We start from the raw sequence: 23,210 nt of genomic DNA, 5'->3' as shown, positions 1-23,210 counted from the left end.
TTCATGCATCAGAAGAAATGAAATTGTTAAAATCGTAATCCCCAAGTTGATCTACAGACTCAATGCAATCCTCATCAAAATTCCTCGTGGCTTCTTTGCAGAAATGGATAAACTGATTCCAAAATTCATATGTAAATTCAAAGGGTCCAGAATAACTGAAACAATCTTAGAAAGAAAAAGTTGGCACCAGCACAAAGATAAGCATATCCTTGGAGTAAAATAGAGAGTTCACAGTTATGGTCATATGATTGCCAAGGCAACCAATGGAGAAAGAACAGTCTCTTCAACAAACGGTGCTGGGACAGCGGTACATCCCCATGTAGAAAGTTACACCCCCTATGTCACACCACATACAAAATTTACTCCAAACGGATCAAAGACTTAAATGTAAGAGATAAAACTATAAAACTACTTGAAGAAAATATAGGGGTATATCTTCGTGACCTTGGATTATGCAATGGTTTTTGAAATGACACCAAAAGCATAAGCCATAAAAGATATATAGATAGGAGATTGGGGGCGCAGTGGTTAAGAATCCGCCTGCCAATGCAGGCGACACGGCTTCAAGCCCTGGTCCGGGAAGATCCCACATGCCGTGGAGCAACTAAGCCCGTGCGCCACAACTACTGAGCCTGCGCTCTAGAGCCCATGGGCCACAACTACTAAGCCCACATGCCCCAACTACTGAAGCCCGTGCACCTAGAGCCCGTGCTCCACAACAAGAGAAGCCACTGCAATGAGAAGTCCGTGCACCACAACAAAGAGTAGCCCCCGCTGGACACAACCAGAGAGCCCACGCGCAGCAACGAAGACCCGATGCAGCCAAAAATAAATAAATAAATTAATTAACTTTCTTTAAAAATGAAAAAAATTTGTGCTTCAAAGGTCACCATCAAGAAAGTGAAGACAACCCACAGAATGGGAAAAAATATACTTGGAAATCATAAATCTGATAAAGGACTTGTGTCTAGACTACATAAATTACTCATAACTCGGTAATAAAGACAACCCAATTAAAAACAATGGGCAAAAATCTGCACAGACATTTCTGCAAAGAAGATATACAAATGGCCAGTAAGCACACGAAAAGACGCTTAACCTCATTAGCCATCAGGGAGATGCAAATCAAAATCAAAGTAAGAAACCACTTCACAAGCACTAAAGATGGCTAAAATCACAAGGACCAACGTGTCATACAGAACGTGGAGAAATCAGAACCCTCAGGCGCTGATGCTGGGAAAGCAAAATGGTGCAGCCGCTCTGGAAAACAGTGTGGTGGTTCCTCCACAGCAAAACACAGGGCTGCCATATGACCCAGCAATTCCACTCCTGGGGACATACCCAAGAGAAGAGAGAACACATGTCCACACAGAAAGTTGTTATAGGGATGTTCACAGCAGCATCATTCACAACAGTCAAGTGCTCATCAACTGATGAGTGTATAAATGAAATGTGACATATCCCTAAAGTGGAATGTTACTCAGTAATAAAAAGAAGTGAAGCAGTGACATATGCTACAACAGGGATGAACCTTAGAAACATTATGCGAAGAAGCCCGTTGCAAAACACCGTATATTGTATGATTCCATGTGTATGAAATGTCCAGAACAGGCAAACCTAGAGACAGAAAGTACATTTTGTGGTTTTCTAGGGCTGTGGCAGGGGTGGGGGAAAAGGGAGGGGGGTGAACGTTAACGGCTGTGGGTTTGGCGGGGAGATAATAAACGTCCCAAAACTGATTTTGATGATGTGCTAAAACCACTGAGCCGTACATTTAAAATCATGTTATTTAACCATATCTCAATAAACCTGTTACTTAAAATCACACGAGTCCACAAGCATACAGTTTACAGTCTTTATAACGCATACACAGCAGTATGTAGTATCCGTATACTTAAAATTTTTACCTGTGTGGTATCACACCTTCTGGTATCTGATTTTTCCAGTCACAGTTATCTTTCAGATTAATCCATTAATAAACTTACTGTATGAACAAAAACTTTTAATTGTTCAATCATAAAATACACCAAAGGAGAGCCTCCCCTCGATCCCGCACTTTGCCAGCTGCCCTATCTCACGGCTCCCCTGCAGAACCAGACTTCTCAAGCGTTTCTACGCGTCCAATTTCCGCTTCCTTACCCACTCCCACCCCCTTTATTCTGCTCCCGCTGCACTGACACTGCTGGTCAAGGTCACTGTCAACCTCCGTGTTACCACAAATACCGCATTTCAACTTAAGAGGCACACTTACAACTATTTCCAACAACTCTAGACTGGGACGTTTTACGGTTGACGGCATCCAGCCTTTCTAAATGTTAGCATTTTTGCCTTAGTAGCATATAAAATAATGGTGATTCTTGTAACAGGTGGCATCTGACATTGGATGAAACACGGCACAGGGTGAGATCTGTCGTCTCACCTGACCCTGAAGCTGTCTGGGTCCCAGTTGACCTCAGCCTTCTTGAAAGGTTTCCCTTTCCTGGCTTCAAGAACAATCCCTCCTCTAGTTTCCCCCAGCACCTGCCCGTTCCTAAGTGTCCTTTGCTGGTTCACACGATGGGCACTCAAGCTTCCAGCGGCGATCACTTCTCTCTGCTCTCTGCAGGGTGATTACAGCCAGCCCCACGGGGACACCTGTTGGACCACTACAGCTCGTGCCGAAACCTCCACTCAGCAGCCCAGACTCAAACCTGCCCGCGAAGTTCCCGTTTCTCCTGGGACGTCAAACGCATTTCCAGCCAACTCGTCTACGTGAAGCTCCCGGTTTTCCCCTGACCTCAGCCTATCTCTCAGGCCAGAAGCCTGGTCATCACCCATGGCTTCTTTTCTCCCAGTACCACTTCTTATTCATGAGATTCAAAATACACCTAAAATAGGTCCACTGTCCCCGTCCCCTGGTCCAGACCGCCGCCATCTCTAGGCTACACCCCAGGCTCCCATTCAGCCCCTCCATTACTCTCTCTCCACTCAGTTCCCTGTGGCCGGATAGGACCTCCCTGTAAAACACGTGGGACCAGTTTCGTCTCCTGCTTACAAGCCTCAGGGCCATGTACTGCAGTCAGACTCAGAGCCTTACTGGACCTGTGTGATACTGTGATAGAATAAGAAATATATATTCTGGTCTTCATTCCAGCTCCTGGCCAGACTCCAAAAATACCTTTGTAATTTCCTAAGTGATAAGAGACACTGATAGAAGCATCTTTTGTAGTAAGATCTGGGTTTTACCCCCGGCTCCAGAAACAGCTCTGGAGTAATTTAGGTGGAAAGAGTGTCTTCGTTATTCTTAACAAGACCCTTTTGACCACTCCCAAGTTTGTTAAGGAGGTGAATTTTGGAGAGCCCCTAAGGACAGGGCCGAGTTGCCAGGGGAACCAACCAGGTGATCAGAGGGTTGGAACTTGCCCCAGGCCCTGACCTCCTGGGAGGGGAGAGGGGCTAGAGGAGGAGCTCTAATCACCAATGCTGACGATCCGACCAGCACGCTGTAATGAAGCCTCCACAGAAGTCTGAACTGAAGGAGTTCAGAGAACTTCCAAGGACACATCCACACTGGGATGGTGATGCACCCTACTCTCCATGTGGACCGAAGCTCCTGTGCCCGGGACTCATCATCTGGTTGTTCATCCACATCCTGTAATACAGCCTTTGTAATAAATCAGTTAATGGAAATAAACTCGCCCTGGGTTTGGGAAGCCGTTACAGCAAGTTACCAAACCCGAGAGGGGGCGTGGGAGTCTCTGATTTGCAGCCCAGCTGGACAGAGGCGCAGGTGAGCTGTGGCTGGTGTCTGAGCCGAACCTGTGGGGGTCTGCTTGGACTCCTGTAGTTGGCGTCGGAGCTGACGCCCAGTCTGTGACCGCAGACAACCGGACAATCGGTTGGCGTGAAAATGCACACGTGAGGTGTTGCACATGCGCAGAAAAAGCTTTCCTTTCAGCCTGCGAGCCCAGCCTGCCTGCTCGGCTTCAGCCGTACCCACTCCCCCTTGTGAGGGGCCCCTTTTAGAGGGTCACTGCCCCCCTAACGCAGGCCCACAGCACCGATCCTTCCTCCCAGCTCTTCCTTACCTGCTGACTGGAGTCTGTCTGCCCCATCCCGGCAGAGACCACGTCTGACTTGCTCCTCAGGCCTGGCAGCCACACGGCAGGCTCTCCAGGATTTGGGGGAGGAGGTGAGTGAGGCATCAGACATACTGTGTCATCTGACGTCCGCAGAGCTTTCACCCGAGTCCTCATCTTGAAAGGTTCCAGAAGGCAAAACCTGCGTAAGAGGGACGATCCAATGCGAGGAGACACTTCTGCTCCGTCTCAGGTAAGAAGCAGGAAGACCCATAGGCGTGCAGAGCGCGGCAGTGCTAGGGCGAGCAGGGCTGCTCCCTCCACAGCCTGGTCACCTCCAGCCCCTCTGGGTGTACAAGTCTGTCCTGAGGTCCCCTGGTTCCACGGAGACCATAGAGGCAGCAACTGCCAACCGAATTCCCCAGCAAGACCGGAACACACAAACAAATCCACTCTCCTAGCCTGATCCTCGCCTGCAGGAAACCAGAGGCAAGAGATGGAAGGGGCTTCAAGGCAAGTCCAGGAGAGCCTGGGTTACAATATGAAAACGGAATTGAGACCAGTGTTTAGGTTTACTCCATTTTATTAAAAACTAAAATGACAGAAAAAAGAACTCAGTGTACAAATGAGAGAATGAGGAAGGGGCCAGGTAGGAGAACAGATCACACAGCACTGGTGAGGGGTGGCCCGGCTCCGACGACCCTCACCATCTGACCCCAAACCCTCTCCTCCCACTGGCGGAGGCCAAGGCTGCAGGGCCGTCAGAGGACGCAAGGCTGTGCCGACAGGTTAGGGTCCCACCTGTGCAGGACCACACGCTGCCTCTACTCATGGGAGCCTAGAGGAGGCTGCAGGCCGCAATTCAGGAAAACACTGCAAATACTGAGAACTCGCTCTTCAACCACAGGCAGCAAAAGCAGCAGGACACGGAACTCACGCCAAGAGGCCAACAGTTCTGGTAACACCGTTACGTGCTCAGTCCCCTAGAACAGCCCCCAGGGGCCCCGAACACAATCGACTTCAATCCCCAGAAGGAGGTCACGCGAACCTCCTGCAAGTGGTGGGCGGCTGTCAGAGGGCTGAAAACGCAGCTCTGGGAACTCAAGTGCCCCGAGATGAGAGCAAAGGAAGCGAGTCAAGGAAATAAACACCCCGGACATGGGGTGGAGCCACACGGCACCGCTGCGAGCCCGGCCCCACAACTCGGAGCCCCGCGCAATTTGGCTTGGGTCCCTGCAGCGGAGTGAAGTCAGGACGAGGTCTGACCTTCCACCAGGACCACAGAGCTGCCACGGGTGCTCAGAACTGCTGAAGGATCATCTTGCGTTTCAGGTCGTGGGTGAACTTGTTCATCCTGAAGAGCTCACTGTCATAAAAGGCAGACAGGTTGTGGATGTTGATCTGACGAGCCTGAAAAGAGGGGACGTCCAGTGAGCCGTGCGGACGCGTGGGCAGGTCCCGAGCCCGAGGCCCCAGCACGCGTTCAGGGCTGGACCAGGGGAGGCAGGCAGGCGGGGCCTCTGTCCCCATCACACGGAAGAGCGAACCGCTGTGAGGCCGAGGGAGGGTCTGCAGCTGGACACGGGGCTTGAAATTTCAGCCTGGACAACGGCCGTGAACTCGGACAAGCTGCGTGGTTGCCCCGGCCCGGCGCGTCAGCAGGACGGATGACAGTAACGGGACAAGAGTGGGACACGTGCATTGTGACGGCCCGGGGAAACCCCGCCCCTGGCCATGCCCATACCTTGTCCACCAAGTCCTTCTCGGGCACCTCGATCGTGTCCTGCTGGGCCCCGAAGCGGTTGCGCTGATACATCACCTGCTCGGCCACCAGCTGCTTCAGGATGAAGAGCAGCAGCTCATTGTTGTCCCGGCGGAACGACAGGTAGCGGGCAAAGGTCTACGGCAACAGCAGAGGTGAGCCTCCTGCCGGGCGCCCCCAAGCCAGCTGCTCCTGGCAGCAGAGGCAGGTTGGACTCCCCGCGGTCCAGGCCCCGCCCCCACCTTCCGCATGCTGCGCATGACGCTGAACTTCTGCGTGTCCACGAAGCTCTCGAGCATCACGCGGATGGCCATGTTGACGTCATCCTCCATCACGTAGTCCCGCAGGTGGATGCGCGCGTGGGCCTCCGCCATGCGGATCATGGATTCGATGTGCCGCACCGTGATGGGGATGCTGCCTGTGGCCTGGAGGGAGGGCCGCGTCAGGCCTCCCCGCGGGACAGCCAGCACGTGGCAGAGGGGCAGAGCTGGTGCCGCCAGGAGGCCCAGCTGACCCCCCTGCAGGGCGGCACCCACCGGAGCCAGGCGCGCCCAAGCTTCCCCTGGCTCCCAAAGCGCAAAGGCACGGCTGCCACCGCCAGCCCAGCGCGCGTGCTCCTGGCAGCTCCGGGGCACCTGGAGTCTGCACGCCTGTGGGCGGCTGTATTTGTTACTGTCGGGTACCAGGGACCGCGGGACGCAGCGCAGCATCGGGGAGAAAACAAAGCTGTGTTGCTGCGAAGCCCAAGCTAATGCTCTGAAAAGACCTGATGAAGTGAAAAGGTGTTAGGAGGGAGGGAAAGGGAAGGAGGAGTGGCTGGCGTGATTAGGTAGGTGAGAGGGAGCAACCTGCAAGAATTCTGCAGTCCACCTGCTTGCAAGCCACCTTTAAATTCTCTCCCCACTAGCTCAGGCGCGTGCTCATTTGGGTGAGATTTTTGCAGTCATTGGAACTAAACCAATGGCCCAAGAACAAAGACCTCAGCTGTACCCTGAGAAAGACAAATGCGCGTACGTTTAAGTTCCGCCTAAACAAGACGGTTAAGGCGAGTAAGTACGTCTTTAAGGGCTTCCTGTTGCCCCAGTGCTCCCGGACCCACCGAGCGCACAGGTGAGGCTCTGCCGTGCGCCCCCCCCCGCCCCACCCTACCTGCCCCACCCGGCCCTCACCATGGATTCCTTCCTCAGGTCGCTGTACATCTTGGCCACCTTGTCCTGGTCCATCTGGTTGAGCTTCGGGTGGACCTTCTCCTTGGCGTAGATGATGTACTTCTTCAGGACCTCCTGCGGCAGGGGCTCCACGCCGTATGTGTTGGGCATGGGGGGCTCCGGGGCGCCCCCCAGGCCCCCATCCTCCTTGTTGCTGGGGTGATGTCTGATGTGGCTGCCGACCACGAAACGGGCCAGCATCTCATCCTGAGACGAGACGGGGAGGACAAGAGCGGGCTGAGCCTGGCGCCCGCTTGCAGCAGCTCAGCTCGCTGAAGACGCTCTGTAACGACACGTGTCCCCCACCTGCTACGGTCCGGGAGCTCCCAGGGCGCACCCCCCCCAGTGAGGGCAGAGGAGACAGACAGAGTTCACACTACAGGAAGAAGAGAAGCACGTGGTGAGATGGAGGCCGGAGGACAGTCCAGCTGAGGCCACCAGAGCCCCAGTCACAACATCTGGGAGAAGAGAACAGAGTGCGAGTGAAGCCGCAGAAGGTGAGGGCGTGTGGATGAGAGGAACGGGCAGGGGGAGAGACCTCTCGGGGACGGTGGACTCCCTGCCAGCGAGATGGGATGGCAGGCCGAGAGCAGGACTGTAAGGGGAGGCAGGTCCGCCTGTGCCCCCAAAGACGGCTGGCCTCTGACAGGGGAAGCCGGGGGCCCAGCACCAAGGCTGCAGTGCATCGGGCCAGAGGAGGGAAGCTGGGACGAGGTTCACAGCAGCGAGAAGTGAGGAGACCCGGGAGCTGGCGGTAGAGTGTGGGCGACGCTGGGTGGCTGGCCGGGGAGGGGCTGGCGAAGGAGAGAAATCAAGGAGCTCTGGACTGAGAACACGTGGAAAACACACGGCCCACATGGCAGCCCTTCCCTGAGCCTGGCGAGCCACAACCCTGGGCCAACGCCAGGTCCCCAAGCTCACTGCGCATACCCAGGGCGTGGGCTGCATACCTGGACCGGGTCCACCGTGTCCCTCACCACACATAGGACGTCGAAGCGGGAAATGATGGGCTCCGTGAGGTCCACGTTTTCCGAAAAGGTGAGCGAGGGGTCATAGCGGCCACCTGCATTACCAAGGCAGCTCCCCATCAGGGCTCCCGCTCCCCGGGGCCCCTCTTCTCCTCGACTGTACGAGGTTCTTTCCAACCCGTGTGGCCTCAGCGACGGGAGGGGGGTCAGTGGTGGAGGGATGCAGGGCCTGCTCCAGGCACCCGGACAGGCCCGCACGGGGCTCTCCCCACGCTGCCCCCGTCAGCCCGAGGCCACTCAGCCACCTCCCGCGAGGAAAACCCAGGGACGAGATGGCAGGGGCGCCTGGGCTAAGCACTCGCTGGCTCACACCAACGACCAGCCCCGCCCTACTTCAGCACTAGGGGCTCCTCCCGTCTCGTGAGAGCACGACGCGACGAAAGCCCGGGGGTCTCCCGTCCTTCCACCCCACCCCCAGCAAGAGACGCAGGCGGGAGGAGCACTTTCTGCCGCTCAGCTCTTCCCTCAGGCTCCGCGGCCCCTGGGGCTGCTCTCCCTCTGGCCGTCGCGCCCACGTACCTATGGGGTTGGCGGCAGCGATGACGGTGCAGCGGGCCTGCAGGGAGGTGACGATGCCGGCCTTGGAGATGGAGATGCTCTGCTGCTCCATGGCCTCGTGGATGCTGGTCCGGTCCTGGTCGTTCATCTGCACGGCGGGCAAACGCGGGATCTCAGGCGAGGCCCCCGCGCCCCCCACCGGGGGCTCAGCCCGCACGTCACCTCTGTGGCCCGGGGACCCACCTTGTCAAATTCATCGATAAGACACACTCCTCGGTCCGCCAGGACCAGGGCCCCAGCCTCCAAGGTCCACTCCCTGCTGACGGGGTGCCGCTGGACGTACGCCGTGAGGCCCACGGCCGAGGCCCCCTGGCCGGTGGTGAAGATGGCTCTGCTGGACACTTTCTCGATGTACTTGAGGAACTGAGACTTGGCCGTGCCGGGATCTCCACACAGGAGCACGTTGATGTCACCTCGCACCTTGTGCTTGCCGCCTGGGGGCGGGAACGGGGCAGAGGGGGCTCAGGATAGAGCTGGATTGTCTCCCATTTCCCAGCCTGCTTACTGAAATCAACAAAGCAATATTCTTTCTAGAAAGGTATGTAATGCCCAGGACCAGCCATCCCACTCTGAGCACAGAACCCAGGAACATGGTGTACAGGAGGTGCTTATGGATATGCTGTTTGTAAGGCAAACACTGGAGGCCCTGCACGCGCTCTCCAGCCAGGAGGACGGCTGAACACAGCACGACGTGGACCAGGGCACGGTAACTGCAGAGGATGGGCTCGCTCTCTGTGCGCCCACAGGAAACGATGCCAAAGCCATGCTGACGGGGGGCAGCTGGGTGTGTCACGGACAGTCCCTCGCGCACAGACAGGGAGTACTACACTTGCAAGTAGGAACGTGCCGACGTCACGGAGTGCCGTGTTTTCCACGTCAGCACGCGTGTAATCTATCTGAACAGCCACACAAAGTTCTGCTTATGTCCCCCCGACACCAACCAGGTGACCTGCAGGGAGGGACCACGATGAGACAGGGAGGTCAACGGGGGCTTCGGTCCCTCTGAGACCTCTAACGACTCAAGGAAAGGATGTGATACAAACACACATTCGGGTATTATTTCTACAGTGAAATCTGGGCACAGTGGCATGGCCGTGGGCTGCGCTCTCCCTGGGATGAGCCACCCATGGACGTATCCTTCTCCCCGGACACTGGGAACTGCTCCCACCAAGCCCCCTACAGAGAAGGTGGCCCCCCTGCCCCGCTCACCGGGGTTTTTGGGCTCCCCTCCAAACAGAGCCAGCGCCAGGCCTCGCTTGATGTCTTCGTGCCCGTAGATGGAAGGAGCAATGCTGGCAAAGATCTGGGGGGAGGGGAGGGGCGACGGGAACGGTCACCACGTGCTCCGGCCTGGAGCGCCCACGCACAGCTGCAACTCCCCCGACCCCGCATCGAGACCCACCCCCCATTCCACACCCAACTCCGGGCCTTGTACTTGGTTGGCTCTTCCCGAGTCACCGAACCTGAAAGCTGACCAGGACCCCGGCCTGACCCCCTTCACTTGGTCCTGTTGCAGGATCGCCCCAAGGTCGCACGCAAAACAGGAGCAGGAGACGAGACCCAGGCCCACATGGGCTCCGACAGCATACACGCAGAAGACCCCACCCAGGCTCAGCGGCCTGCCTGAGCCTGTGGCCTCGAATGGAAAGGAGATGACACTGCCCAGTTCACGGGGACTGTGAGCACTAGAGGAGGCGTCTACACAAGCCCAGCTCCCGCAGGACTGCAGGTACCGAGGTTAGAACACGGGGCGGCCGGGAGGTGGGTCCACCAGGAGGTGAGACGTTCACCTGGAAAGCCGTTGAGATATTTCTCCATCTCTCTGGGGGGGTGGGGGTGGGGGTGGGGTGTGTGTGTGTGTGTGCGCGCGCGTGTGCGTGTGTGCGTGCACAAGAGAGAGGAAGAAGGCTTCCCTGGTGGCACAGTGATTAACAATCCGCCTGCCAATGCAGGGGACACGGGTTCAAGCCCTGGCCCGGGAAGATCCCACATGCTGCGGAACAACTAAGCCTGTGTGCCACAACTACTGAAGCCTGTGTACCACAATTACTGAGCCTGTGCTCTAGAGCCCGTGAGCCACAACTACTGAAGCCCGTGCGCCGCAACTACCGAGCCTGCGCTCTAGAGCCCGCAAGCCACAACTACTGAGCCCGTGTGCTGCAACTACTGAAGCCCGCACAGACTAGAACCCATTCTCCACAAGAGAAGCCACCGCACCCGTGCACCACAGCGAAGAGTAGCCCCCACTCACCGCAACTAGAGAAAGCCAGCATGCAGCAACGAAGACCCGACGCAGCCAAAAATTTTAAAAATAATTTTAAAAAAAGATGAGACAATCAATTAGCGTGTAGACCTAACTTGGACACTGACTACAAGAAACTTTTCAAAAAAAAAAAAAAGACCACCAGGGAACTGCAGACCCAACTGAACATCAACCCTCAAGGAACTGCTAGGTATTTCTTCAAGTGTGACGGTGGTAGTGGGGTCAGTTTAGTAAAAAGAGAGCCTTGAGAGACACACTGATGTAGGTGCAGGTGCAAGGGCATGTCTGAATTTGTGTCAGAATAACAGGGGAGGGGGCTGCACAGAGGAGCTCAGAGCAGCCATGACCTCGGGGACAGGAGAAGTTGGCAAAGGACACGCAGGGTTGCCACATCACGCCACACTCGCGTCTCACAACTTCTGTGGTGACTTTTAAAACGTGGGCCAGGGTCCCCTGGAACTCACGATAACCCGACACTCAGAGGCGCCTCCCACACGTGGGAACCGCATGGGGGCGGAGGGCGGCCCCTGGAAGCAGGGCTGGAGGCCAGACGGCCCGGCGGGACCCTGGCTCTGCCCCTTGGTAGCCGCGTGACGCGGGCGTCTCACGTAAGCCAGGCCCCCCGCCCCGTGTCTCAGGCTACTCATCAATGACAAGACACAGACAACCCTCTGCAAATTGCTCAGTGACCAGCGGATACTCAGCGCTCCGTACACGTTAACGATCCCCTTCCTGAGCCCCCACCTCTGCTGGGAGAGACGATTGCTCTGGACCTGACGCCAGGACTGCCCAGCCTGGGCTTCTCCACCCAGACCGTTTCTCAGTGCTGTTTGGGTACCAGGCACCTCGCAGGATGAGGTAATGTCTCCCTCTGGGACCAAGGGCAGCAGCCCGCTTCCTGCCTGCTGTGCTCGCAGGCTCCCTGTGCCGTCCCTGCCGGCCTGAAGGGCACGGGAGCGGCCACACCACTGCCACACTGCTCGGTGCACCCGTGCTGACCCGGCTACCTTAAGTGATAGGGCAACTTAGCGCCTGGTAAGAGGGGTGAACCCAAACCCAGACCTGCCAGGGGGTGACACCCACTTCCCAAGGATTATTCCATTTACCGCCACAGCCTCCACATCACACAGGAAGAAACAGACCACCTGCTGCTGAGGACGCCCAGGACCCGAGCCCAGGCTCCTAACACTCCTAAGTCTTAGGTGCACTGCCCGTCGCCCTCAGCCAGCCCCGCACCCACCTGCACGGCCACAGTGAGCACAGGAATCATCGAACGCAGGCCCCAGAGCTGTGCTCATCGTCCCGCTGGCCCTCCCCAGCGCCCCAGCTGTAACAGCCTATAACCGTGACAGCTGGCCGCGGAGAGCCCACGCCTGCACGCTTATTCTGCGAGTGGGTACGACGCCCGGCTCTGCTCACAGCCGGGGCAGCGCGTCTGATCACACCGAGCGCGATGCCAACCTCAACCCTAAGTCTGGCCTCAGGCTGCGTGCGTCTCCTGTCAGTTCTTCAACGTCTCAGTGTCAGGCACAACACACCTCTCTCGAATGCTTCACCCCATCAGCACCCATGAAATCCAACGCCCACGCAGCAAGCTGGGTGGAAGCCGGAGTGATGCAGGCAGGAGAGGCCACAGCAGTGGGCAGCCGGCAGCCCGGAGGGAACCCATCTGAGGGCGGCGGCCACCCAGCACATCACTTGCTCCTAAAGACACAGACCACCCGACTTGGAATATCAAAACCTGGGCGCCCAGATGTTTATGTGAAATCTCCCTATTCCTAAGAAATAACAACTCATTCAAACATTTGGGAAAACAGAAACAAAACAGAACCACATACCAGCTGGAAAAAACCCGCCGGCAGGCTGGATGGGGCCCACCAGCCACCAGCCTGCGACCCTCCGGCTCCAACCGTTCCCATGAGCCTGATCATGTTTGGATCTTCCCTGTCACCCGTCAACTTGTCTCCCAAGTTGCAGAGGGAAGTCACGGCAGGCAGAGGGCAGGCGGGCGCTAGGGACGTGTTCTCGAAGCACATGGACCCCCGCACCCACAAACATCAGGTGTGTGTGTAGACACGCTGACACGTGCCTGGGACTCAGAGTCCCCCGCCCTCAGAAACCGGCCCAAATGCTCCGTCGAGATTCTGAAAACATGCCCGTCACACTAGCACTGGTTTCCCTCGGCGGGGGCGGGGGCAGAGGCGGGTTACCGGGGCCGTAGTAAAGGACAAGCCCCACGAGGGCAACAACCAGGTCTCACGTCCCACCGAGAAGTCTGAACAACGCGGCCCTGGAGGGTCCCTCAGGACCCAGCACGTTGGCGGAACTGCAGTGCCTGTCCTCCTGCGGCTGGGGACACCCGCCTTCCCCGTGGGCCCCCAATCTCGGCAGACTAATAAAGGCGGCCGACGCGGGTGCAAGGACCTGAGCTGTGGGGCAGCAGAGCAGCCAGGGGGAGAGCTGGGTGGTCCTGCACCAACAAGAGAACAGGAAGTGGGGGGGAGGGGAGAGGGATGCCGAGGGGGCGGGGCGAGGACCACGAGCCTGAGGGGCCACCTGGCGACTCAGGAGCCCGAGGGCCGTGCGGCAGAACTTTTATCAACAGGAACTTAACGTCCTACGGCTGAGCCTGGAACAACCCGGGTTTGATCTGTGCGGGTCCACTTACACGTGGACTTTCAACAGAGTCAGGGTGGGCGCCCCTCACCCCTGCACCGTCCAGGGGTCGCCTGTATTTGTAATCCTGCAGCGAAAACCCCAGTCTCCCCAACCTCAGCAAAAAGCCTACAGTTAAAGGGAAAAGCAAACCCCCGTGCTGGGGCAGCGCTATTCCTGGAGAGACGACTGGGGGCAGGGGTCTGACGCCACGGGACGCCCCACCAGACAAGCTTTTCCTACCGCCCCCCCGGTTTCCCTTCCAGCCTGAGCCTGGCACAACCTGAGGAACCCTGACCTCACCCGTGTCCTCGCGGGCAGGACACAGGCTCAGGGAGGCTGCCGGACGTTCTTGCCCTGGAGCACAGCCCCTGCCAAGGCAAGCGGACTGAGCGGACGCAGGGAATCAAACGAAGGGACCAGCTTCCGAGACCCAGGCACCAAGACGGAGGCTGCAGCGTGGGCCAGACGGCGAGCCCCGGGTACCCCGACTCTGCAGCAGCCCCGCCCGCCCGCCTTCCACCTGCCTTCTCCCCAATCTGCTGGTCCCTGGAGAGGCTGGTGATCATCTTCACGTCCTCGTCAGTCAGCTCGCCCACGGCCACCTTGTTGTCCTTCTTGGTCACGTGGTTGGCTAGGATGACAGTGGCAAAGACGGGAAAGCCATTGGCAGTGTTGAGAGCCCCATCGTAGTTGTTGTGGTAGATGCCGGTCAGCTCCTGGGGGGTACCGAGTGGTCAGGAGGGCCACCCCGGGGCCAGAAGCCCGGACCGGGCCCGCCTCCTCACTGGCTTCACCCGACCCCTCCTCCGGGTCCCCGGGTCTCCGACAGGAGAGCAGTAACTCAGCAGAACCGCAGCACGCTGCTCCCGAGCCCAGCACCCAGCTGGCCGTCCACCGCAAGGAGAAGCTCAGTGCCAGACGGGAGAGCTGACCTTAACCCACTCCCCGCCCATCCCCCGCCACAGCGCTCACACCAGCTTCCTCGGCCCCCCGACTACTCACTATCTCGTCTCCCGGCTTGCAGCTGTCCACCAGGTCCGCAAGGAGGATGGCATCCTTGGAGCGGGGCAGCCGGCCGGCCGCCACTTTGCCAGGACTCTCCTGAATTCGGATGCGCTGGTAGTTCTGGTAGATGGTCTGTGTGGGACAAACAGATGGTTAAAGGGACCCGTCCCTAGCCAGCGAAGCCTGGGCTGCTGTCCAAGCACCGATTCTTTGTCACCTGAACTGGGCCGGTGCCCTGGGGCAAGGAGAGCAGCGTTATTACTCCCACTGCTGACCAGGACACGCAGAACCAAAGATGGCAGGGGCGTGAGCCACTGTGACCAGCGCCACGGTGCACGGTCCCCGGTCCTGCCCGCCCCCCCCCCCCGGATGCCTCCCTCCTGCCAGAAGCCAGACCCCTGTGACAGGCCCTACAGCTGAGCCCAGTGCACATGGACACTGGAGCCAGGCTCCTCTGTGGCCTAAGCTGTGTGGCCCTGGCGAGGCCTCCCCCTCTCCATGCCTGCCCCGCAGAACGGGGGTACGAACGCTGCAGCCACAGCCACAGGGAGGAGCAAGTCACGTCACACGTGAAAAGCACTCAAACCAACGCCCACGAAACAAGTTACACCAAGTGTGGGCTTACTGTCAAGGTCACAAGGCAGCACTGTGCACGCAATCTAACATCCATCATCTGACCTACTGTCTAGAAAAGAGCCACAGGAAAAGGTGGTTTTAAGCACACACTCTGCATCAAAATGCTTGCGTTCTAATCCTCTGGGCCACTTCCTGGCTGGGTGACCTCAGCCTGTTACTTCAGTGGCCAAATAGGGCCAATAACAGCACCTGCCTCACAAGGTGTGATGAAGACCAAATAACGCACCCTCCCCACTTGGCACCTGGCAAGTGCTCCAGAAACTCCAGCGTAATTATTATTCCACTACCAGCTACTGTCCCAGGTGCCCTGCAAGCAGACCCTGCAACTCTGCTCTTGTGCACGAAGCTTCTGAAGAAACGTCTGTGAAGGGGGAACCTGTAAAGGGGAGGGGACCAGCTAGATGGAGGGGGCGGGGGGACTCTGGGTAAAGGCACGGGCTCAGCTGGAGCCCAGCCCTGCAGCTGTCGCTCCCCAAGGCAAGGCGCACTTGAACTTTGAAACAGGTCAGCCTTTGCCTGCGGGCTGCCAGGCTTTTCCTGGCAAGGCGGCTCCAGTTGGGGCGCTTCTCAGAATCCTAGAGCACTGAGGGGTTAGCCCGTCACTCGTGGCAGCAAAGCAGCAGAGGGGGATCGTGATGACCCCGCCACACTTTACGCTGGGAGTGCTTCATGTTCAAAGGCGGGTGTCATGTGCCCGAGGTCTTAAGGCCCAGAGCCTTCCAGCAGGGCCTCCTGAACGTGGCACAGCAGTGTCTCAGACAGTTCCAGATCAGGGGTCCCCAGAGGCAGGTACCAGGGAGTCTGGGCTGGAAAGCAGGTGTCCTGCTGAGGGGCAGCCAGGGGAGACGTGGGCCCAGTTTTACCAGATCTTCCCGCTCAAGAAAAAAAAGCCATAAGCGTTGATGCTTTAAATTAAACGGTCTGGTCTGTACATACTGGCTTGAATCCTTGAGAACACCACGTGGGCTGACCACACGGGACTGCCTGCCCCGGCGCATGGCCGACACGCACTCACACCTTGGCTCCCGCGGCCGCGGTGCCAGCCTCGCGCTCACCTCCTCCATGTTGACCTCGAAGGGGCCGGCTGACTGGCACTCAGGGCACGAGCCCGGCTTCACCTCCTGGTTCTGGGACTGGCAGAAAGGCCCCAGCACGAAGCCACACTTGTTACAGTTGTACTTGACCATGCTGAGCTGCGGCAGGACGCCCGTGCAGCTGGTCACCACCCCACTGGTGCGGATCAGCTGGTTCAGGTGCAGCTGCCTGCGGAGACGAGGCACCGTCAGAGCCCAGGGGGCAGGGGCCGCACCCTCACCCACCAGTGAGGCCAGGACCCACGGGGTGGGCTTTCTCTGGCCGCGGCCACCCGCCACCCACCACGGGTGCCCAAGCCCCCGCCAGCTCACCTGAGCGAGCGCAGCTCCTCCACCAGGGGCAGGTGGGAGATGCGCACGTGGACACGGCTGGCGATGCGGTCGTACTTGGGGTACATGGCCAGCACCACCTCCAGGGCAGCCTCGCTGAAGATCTGCAGCAGCTCCGCCGGCGCCTCGGGCAGGAAGTAGGCCAGGACGTGCTCCCTGGCGGCCAGGTCCTCGTAGTTCACCACCAGGCTCTCGCGGTTCTCTGAGGGGGGCGGGGTGGGAAGAGAGGCTGAGCGCGGAGCAGGCTGGGGCAGGCCCATCTCACTGCGAGAAGGGGAGGCCAGGCCGCCGAGCCCTTGACTCGGAGCTGGAGGCCCAGCCTCGCTTCCAAGTCCGCTCAGCATTAGCGACGGGACCCAGAGAGGTGACGGATCCTAGGTCTCAAGCTCTGAACCTATGAAATGGGACCTAAGTCCCTGGGGGGGATACAGTGGAGTAACACATGGGGTGCCTGCCATGAACTCAGAGTGCCTACAAGGCCAGGAGGAAACCCGCGAAGAAACGTGTCGGATATGAGACAAAAGGGAGGGGAGGGGACGGTGGGGGACCAGGAGCCACACGCCTCCTCACGTGCTGCTTTGTTCAGAAACGTGCTGCTACACTCTGATCAAAGCAGTAATCCAGATTTTTACATAAAGTCTGCCCAACTGTAAGTCCATCGACAACGACTTCTGGGGCTTCCCTGGTGGCGCAGTGGTTAAGAATCCACCTGCCAATGCAGGGGACACGGGTTCAACCCCTGGTCCGGGAAGATCCCACATGCCGCGGAGCAGCTAAGCCCGTGCGCCACAACTACTGACCCTGCACGCCACAACTACTGAAGCCCGCGCACCTAGAGCCCGTGCTCTGCAACGAGAAGCCACCACAATGAGAAGCCCTCGCACTGCAAGGAAGAGTAACCCCTGCTCGCCGCAACTAGAGAAAGCCTGCGCACAGCAACAAAAAAACAGCACAGCCAAAAAAATAATAATAATTAATTAATTTAAAACAAAAAAACCGACTTCTGTGGTCCAGATGTAGTCCCTGGACAGTGGGCTGGACCCTCGATACTTTGTCTGAAAGACGGGCACCCCGGGCTCAGGCCCCGGCAGCGCCCAGCTCCAGGACAGACGCCCCACGTGCCCCGCACATCCGTCTGTCAACCCTGCTGCCACAGGGCCAGGGCAGGCGACCTCCCGCAGGCACAGGGCAGGCGCACCTTTGCACATGTCACTGATGCGCTCCTTGAAGACGTTGTGGCCGTGGCCGTCCACGTGGGTGCGCAGGAAGTTCTTGAAGCGGTGGTGGATCTCCAGCCGCGGGCCGGCCATGCTCACCCACTCGCGCACCGAGTGGCCCTTCAGGTCCTCCAGGTTCTCGATGCTCTCGATCATCTCCTCGTCCTCCTCGCCGTCCTCCGTGGCCCGCTCCACCTGCCGCCGCTTCCGGCTGGGGCGATCCTCCTCCTCCTCGTCGCTGTCTGGGGGCCGGGGGCGTGTTCAGGACCGGCTCCCCGCACCACCTCCCCGCACCGCCTCCCCCGGGCTCCCCGAGGACGCACCGTACAGGAGCCCGCGGCGCATGCGGCCAAGGCCCCGGCCGGCCTCCCGCTCGCGCTGCCGCATGACCCGCTCGGCCGCTTCCCTCTGGCTGGCGGTCAGCTCGTCCACATCCTCGTCGTCCGGGGCCAGCCCCTCGGGCTCGTAGACATCTATCTCCGGGATGGGGCGGTAGTCCCTGCGAGGCCCCCAAATGGAGCCTGTTAGCACCCAGACCCCAAAACAAAACCCCACCAGGAACTGGGCTCCCGAGGGCTCCGGCGCCCCGGCCAGGGCGCCTGGAGAGGCTCCGAAAGGCTCCCCCGTGGATCCCACATGGAAAAGGACACAGTCTTCAAAAGGACGGACCTTCTGACACCTGCTGCAACATGGGTAAACTCTGAGGACACTGTGCTCAGTGAGACAAGCCAGTCACAAGACAGAAGTCCTGCATGACTGGGTTTGGGGAAGAAAGTCCCTGAGAGGGTGGTGATGGTCGTACGACAACGTGAGAGATCTGATGCCACTGAACTTACACTCAGAGATGGCCGAGACGGGAATCTTGTGTCATGTGCGTTTTCCCACAGGTAAAAAAGGGGAGCTCTGAGCACCAGCAGGAAAGAGGAATCGGAGGACCCACAAAACCTTCAGCTGGAAGGGCCTTCAGAGCGCCAACGCAGCTCCCCACGGGCAGGAACCCTCCTGCACTCGTTTCTGGCAGCCCCGCCTCGAACCCCAGACCCCAGGAGGCCTACACACATCAGTCCAACCAGCCTCTCCCGAACACATCTGCGGCTCAGTCCTGCCAGCCACAGCGAGACCTTCCACGTGACCGCCTGTCAGACATCTGCAGGACTGATGCCTCAACAAGGACCCCCACCAGGGCAAACACAGCTCCCCTCCCCGCGATTTGGGGAAGCACACATCACCCTCCATCAGAAAGATGAGGAAACCGAGGACAGGGGGCGGGGGATGAAGGGATTTCTGCCAAAGGTCACTCAACAGAGCTGGGTGTCAAGGTGGCTAGCTGCTTCCAATACCACACTGGCCCCACAAAGGTCCTCTTAAATTCTCCCTTTCTCAGGGGACGTGGTGATTTGGGGAACTTCTTCTTCTTCTTCTTTTTTTTTTTTTTTGGCCATAGACTCTGTCAAAGAACACTCTCGGATAATCCCACACTACTGACGCCAGAAACAGAACCCAGAGCCAGGTACGTTTCTGGACTGACCGCTTCCAAATTCTTAAGTGTCCTCAAGGAAAAGGTATCTGTCTGACAAGTCATGGGCTTCCCTGGTGGTGCAGTGCTTAAGAATCTGCCTCCCAATGCAGGGGACACGGGTTCGAGCCCTGGTCTGGGAAGGTCCCACATGCCATGGAGCAACTAAGCCCATGCACCACAACTACTGAGCCTGCACTCTAGAGCCTGTGAACCACAACTACTGAGCCCACCAACCTAGAGCCCGTGCTCCACAACAAGAGAAGCCATCACAATGAGAAGCCCTCGCACTGCAACGAAGAGTAGCCCCTGCTCGCCACAACTACAGAAAGCCTGTACGCAGCAACGAAGACCCAACACAGCCAAAAATAAATAAATTAAAATAAATTAAAAAGAAAAGAATTTCAAGTCATGTGAGATGCCCTCAGTGAAATTCTAATTGGTCAATTTAAAAGAATTTGATAAATTAGACTTCAGCAAAATTTTAAAACTGTACACCTCAAAACCCACCATTTAAAAAAAATTAAAAACACAAGCCATAGACTGAGAAGAAATTATTTGCAAATCACGTGTCTGATAAAAGCCTTATATCCAGAATAAGTTTTTAAAAACTCTTACAACTCAATGATAAAAAGTCAAGGAAACAAATTATTGATAAAAAATGGGCAAAGGATCTGAAGACAAATTTTCCAAAGATACTCAAATGGCCAACAAGAACACGAAGAGCTGCTCAACATCACTAGTCATCAGAGAAATGCAAATCAAAACCACAGTGAGATACCGCCTCACGCCCATTAGGGTGCCTGTTGTCAAAACCCAGAAAATAACAGGTGTTGGTGAGAATGTGGAGAACTCGAACAACATACGCCACTTATGGGAATGTAAAATGGTGCAGCTGCTTTGGAAAAGTTTGGCAGTTCCACAAAAAATTAACATAGAGTTATCACATGACCCAACAATTCCATTCATGGGAACCGGAATTCCATTCCAAGAGAACTTAAAAATACATTCACATAAAAAACTCCTAGCAGCACTATTTATAATTGCTAAAAAATGCAAAGCACCCAAATGTCTACCAACTGATGAGTGGGTAAACAAAACGCAGTCTGTCCATACAACGGAATACTACTCAGCCATGAAAAGGAATGATGTGCTGACGTGTGCTCCAACGTGGATGGACCCTGAAAAACACAGTAAGCCAGAGAAGCCTGCACACAAGGACATGTGTATTACAGACTCCACTTGCACGAAATAGCCAGCACTAACAAATCCAAAGAAACAGAAAGTAGATTATTGGTTACCTAGGGGTGGGGAAGGGAATGGGGATTAACTATAAACAGGCACAAGGGATCTTACTGGGATGATGGAAGAAACTGGACTGTGGTGATGGTGCACAACCCAGGAAATTTACTAAAACCCATTAAATTGTATTCCTATAAGAAATAAATCTTATATTATAAGAACTATAGCTCAGTAAGGTGGTTTTTTAAACAAGCCATAAAACAAAAATCTAACTAGGCCCATCTAGTCCTCAGATACCTCTATCCAGGCGTCCTTGCAAGGGAAGCGCAGAAGCAGCAGAGGGGGTGGATGGAGGGTGGCCAGCCGGGGAGGGGTGTCCTGCCTGCACAACCTCCCAGAGCACAGCAGGGAAGCTGCTCGGGGCTCATCTGTCCAGATTCCTCATCCACCCAGACTCTGGCCTGTGCTGCACACCCAGGCTCATCACCTGGAGTGATGGAGCTTAAAGCGAAGATCCAAACGGTCCAGAGGGCCCTGGATGCTCCCAAAGGGCTCTCCCTGTGGACTGCGGGGCGGCCTGAACAGTACTCTCATACACACCAAGTCTGAAGCCCCCACGTCAGAGTAAAGAGAGCCCCAAAGCAGAATCTCCACGAGGCTCGTGGGCATTCAGATAATTCTAGTGCTAATGTATAGGCCAAATCCTGGTTGTTAACAGAGGGTGAAACACCAGTGGAATCTAACGTTGCTCACTCACAGAGCTTTACTCCACCATCTTAGCAGTAAGCCTCCATAGCCTTTACTACGTTGGTACATTTACCAGTAAGTGTGAACACAGGGTCTGCTACAGATTAGGCACCATAACTGTGAGCTGAATTAAATCTAAATCTTGATTAATCACCCCCCCCCAGTCTCTCTGAAGTTGCAGAGAAACTCTTGGCTACCTGCTTCCTGTCCTTCCCAGTTGGGGTCCCTGACGTGGCCCCGGATTAGAGATGCCCTGCGTCCCCTGGGGTGCACATCTCATGGAGCTGGGGCTTATCAAGGCCTTCGGGTCTACTCTAAGGTAGACACAGCAAGTTACACGGACATATGCTGTGGCTCCATGAACCTGTCTCCCCCCAGACCCTGGACCAAGATGTGCTCAAAGGCAAGCAGGCTCCGATGTATCTGCTTCCCCGGGACACACAACGCCCCCCAAGCAGAGCGTGTTGAGAGCAGGGCCTTGAACGCCGTACCTCTCCATGCCATCTCCGAAAAGCTCCTCTCCATCCTCCTCCTCCTCCTCCAGGGGCCCCTCTGTGCCGAGCAGTCCCTCCGACTCATCCTCAAAGGGAGGAAGGTCGCGGCCGGGGCTGGAGGTCAGGGCATCGGTGCGCCGGGAGCTCCGCCCAGGGCTGGAGGTGAGAGGATCGTTGCCTCTCCGCCTCGGGGCCGGGCTGGACGCCACCGTGAAGGACTCGGATGATTCCTGCAAGAGGAGATGGATTGGAGGAGGTGAGGGCCGACTCAGCTTCCTATACGGTGGCGCCCCCACCCATAGGGTCTCCCTCTCCACGGCTGACCCTGTCCTCCCACGCTGCAAACCCCTCCCAGCCTGCACACTTTGCACCTGCTGTTCCCTCTGCCTGGAACTCTCCCTGAGCCCAAGGCTTCTCCACGCCCGGGGCGGCTCATTCCTCACACACACCGTGACTCACGCGACCTCGTTTTCTCCAGGACAACCCACTGAGGCTACCTGGTTAGCTGGTTTGCCTGTTTACCGCCTACTCCTCCCCCCAGCACGCGTTCCCGCCCTTCTGGGCCCCCGGTGCACCAGGAGCTGCCAGGGGAGACGGGACACGAGAGCGGCCACAACCTAAGGGGTCGGAGACCCAGGTTGGTGGAGGGGCAGTCAGCTGACGAGGCTGCGGACGAAAGCAGCACGATAAGGAGGGCCCGAGCGCGCGGACCGGGCCGGGGCCCCGGGCTGCCGGGGTGGGGCCCACCGGCCTCGCAGACCCGCCCGCCTGGAGCAGGGGAATCGGCTCCGCGCCCGGCCCCCCACCGTCCGCGCCCCGCACGGCAGACGCACAGACTCCGCCGCGCTTACCGCCATCGCTGCCCAGTGCTCCTCTCCGCTCCGCCAGCAACAGCCAGTTTTCGCGCGGAAAGCGGACCACGTGACCGCCCGTGCCCGGGAAGCGTCTGAGGGAGCACGACGTCATGACGTTGGCGTCCATTTTCGTCACGCCGGCGCTCGGAGGCGGGCCCTGTGAGGCCCCGCCCACGCCGCCCGAGACCCCGCCCAGCCGCCCGAGACCCCGCCCAGCCTGCGCTCTGTGCTGCGGGGCCAGCCGAGGTGTAGGAGCTGGTGCTGCGGCCGGCTGTGGGCGGTGAGGACCAGCCCCACCTGCCAGCTGCGTGACCGCGGTCACTCTGTGGCCGGCTTACAGACAAGGCAACGGAGGCTCAGAGCCTTGTTTTCTGATGTCTTCTTACTGTGTGATGTCAACTCCTCCAAAAGCTCAGGCTGCCTCCTTCAAGCGCCAAAAGGCAGGGGATGGTAGGAGGCCAGCTGTGACGTTCTAGTGGGGGTTATAGCCCCCCGAGGGAGCCGAGATGCAGGGGGTGTTCCAGGTAGCAAGAGCCTCGT

At 57.6% G+C, this 23,210-nt stretch overlaps 1 protein-coding gene across 1 annotated transcript; it reads right to left on the bottom strand.

Annotated features, from left to right (window-relative positions):
* Positions 1–4,623: 4,623 nt before the first annotated feature.
* MCM2 (minichromosome maintenance complex component 2) lies at positions 4,624–22,778 on the bottom strand. The gene is made up of 16 exons (XM_082638753.1): positions 22,668–22,778; positions 21,814–22,046; positions 18,141–18,316; positions 17,799–18,059; positions 16,583–16,802; positions 16,232–16,439; positions 14,538–14,672; positions 14,060–14,251; positions 9,824–9,917; positions 8,798–9,048; positions 8,576–8,702; positions 7,979–8,091; positions 6,990–7,235; positions 6,063–6,245; positions 5,803–5,958; positions 4,624–5,468 (listed from the first exon to the last, which is right to left on the bottom strand). The coding sequence occupies exons 1-16, from the start codon at positions 22,671–22,673 to the stop codon at positions 5,358–5,360; spliced, it is 2,712 nt and encodes a 903-aa protein (XP_082494879.1). The 5' UTR covers positions 22,674–22,778; the 3' UTR covers positions 4,624–5,357.
* Positions 22,779–23,210: the final 432 nt, after the last annotated feature.

This window comes from Mesoplodon mirus (genome assembly GCF_964341445.2).
Source record: "Mesoplodon mirus genome assembly, chromosome: 12".
NCBI lineage: Eukaryota > Metazoa > Chordata > Mammalia > Artiodactyla > Ziphiidae > Mesoplodon > Mesoplodon mirus.
This window is presented reverse-complemented; position numbering and strand designations above follow the sequence as displayed.

Excerpts from the sequence above, each read along its gene's own strand:
- MCM2 (XM_082638753.1), bottom strand. Across the intron at positions 16,803-17,798 it reads CATCAGTGACATGTGCAAAG|AGAACCGCGAGAGCCTGGTG; the intron begins GTGCGCCTGCCC and ends CGCCCCCCTCAG. Across the intron at positions 8,092-8,575 it reads CGCTGCCGCCAACCCCATAG|GTGGCCGCTATGACCCCTCG; the intron begins GTACGTGGGCGC and ends TTGGTAATGCAG.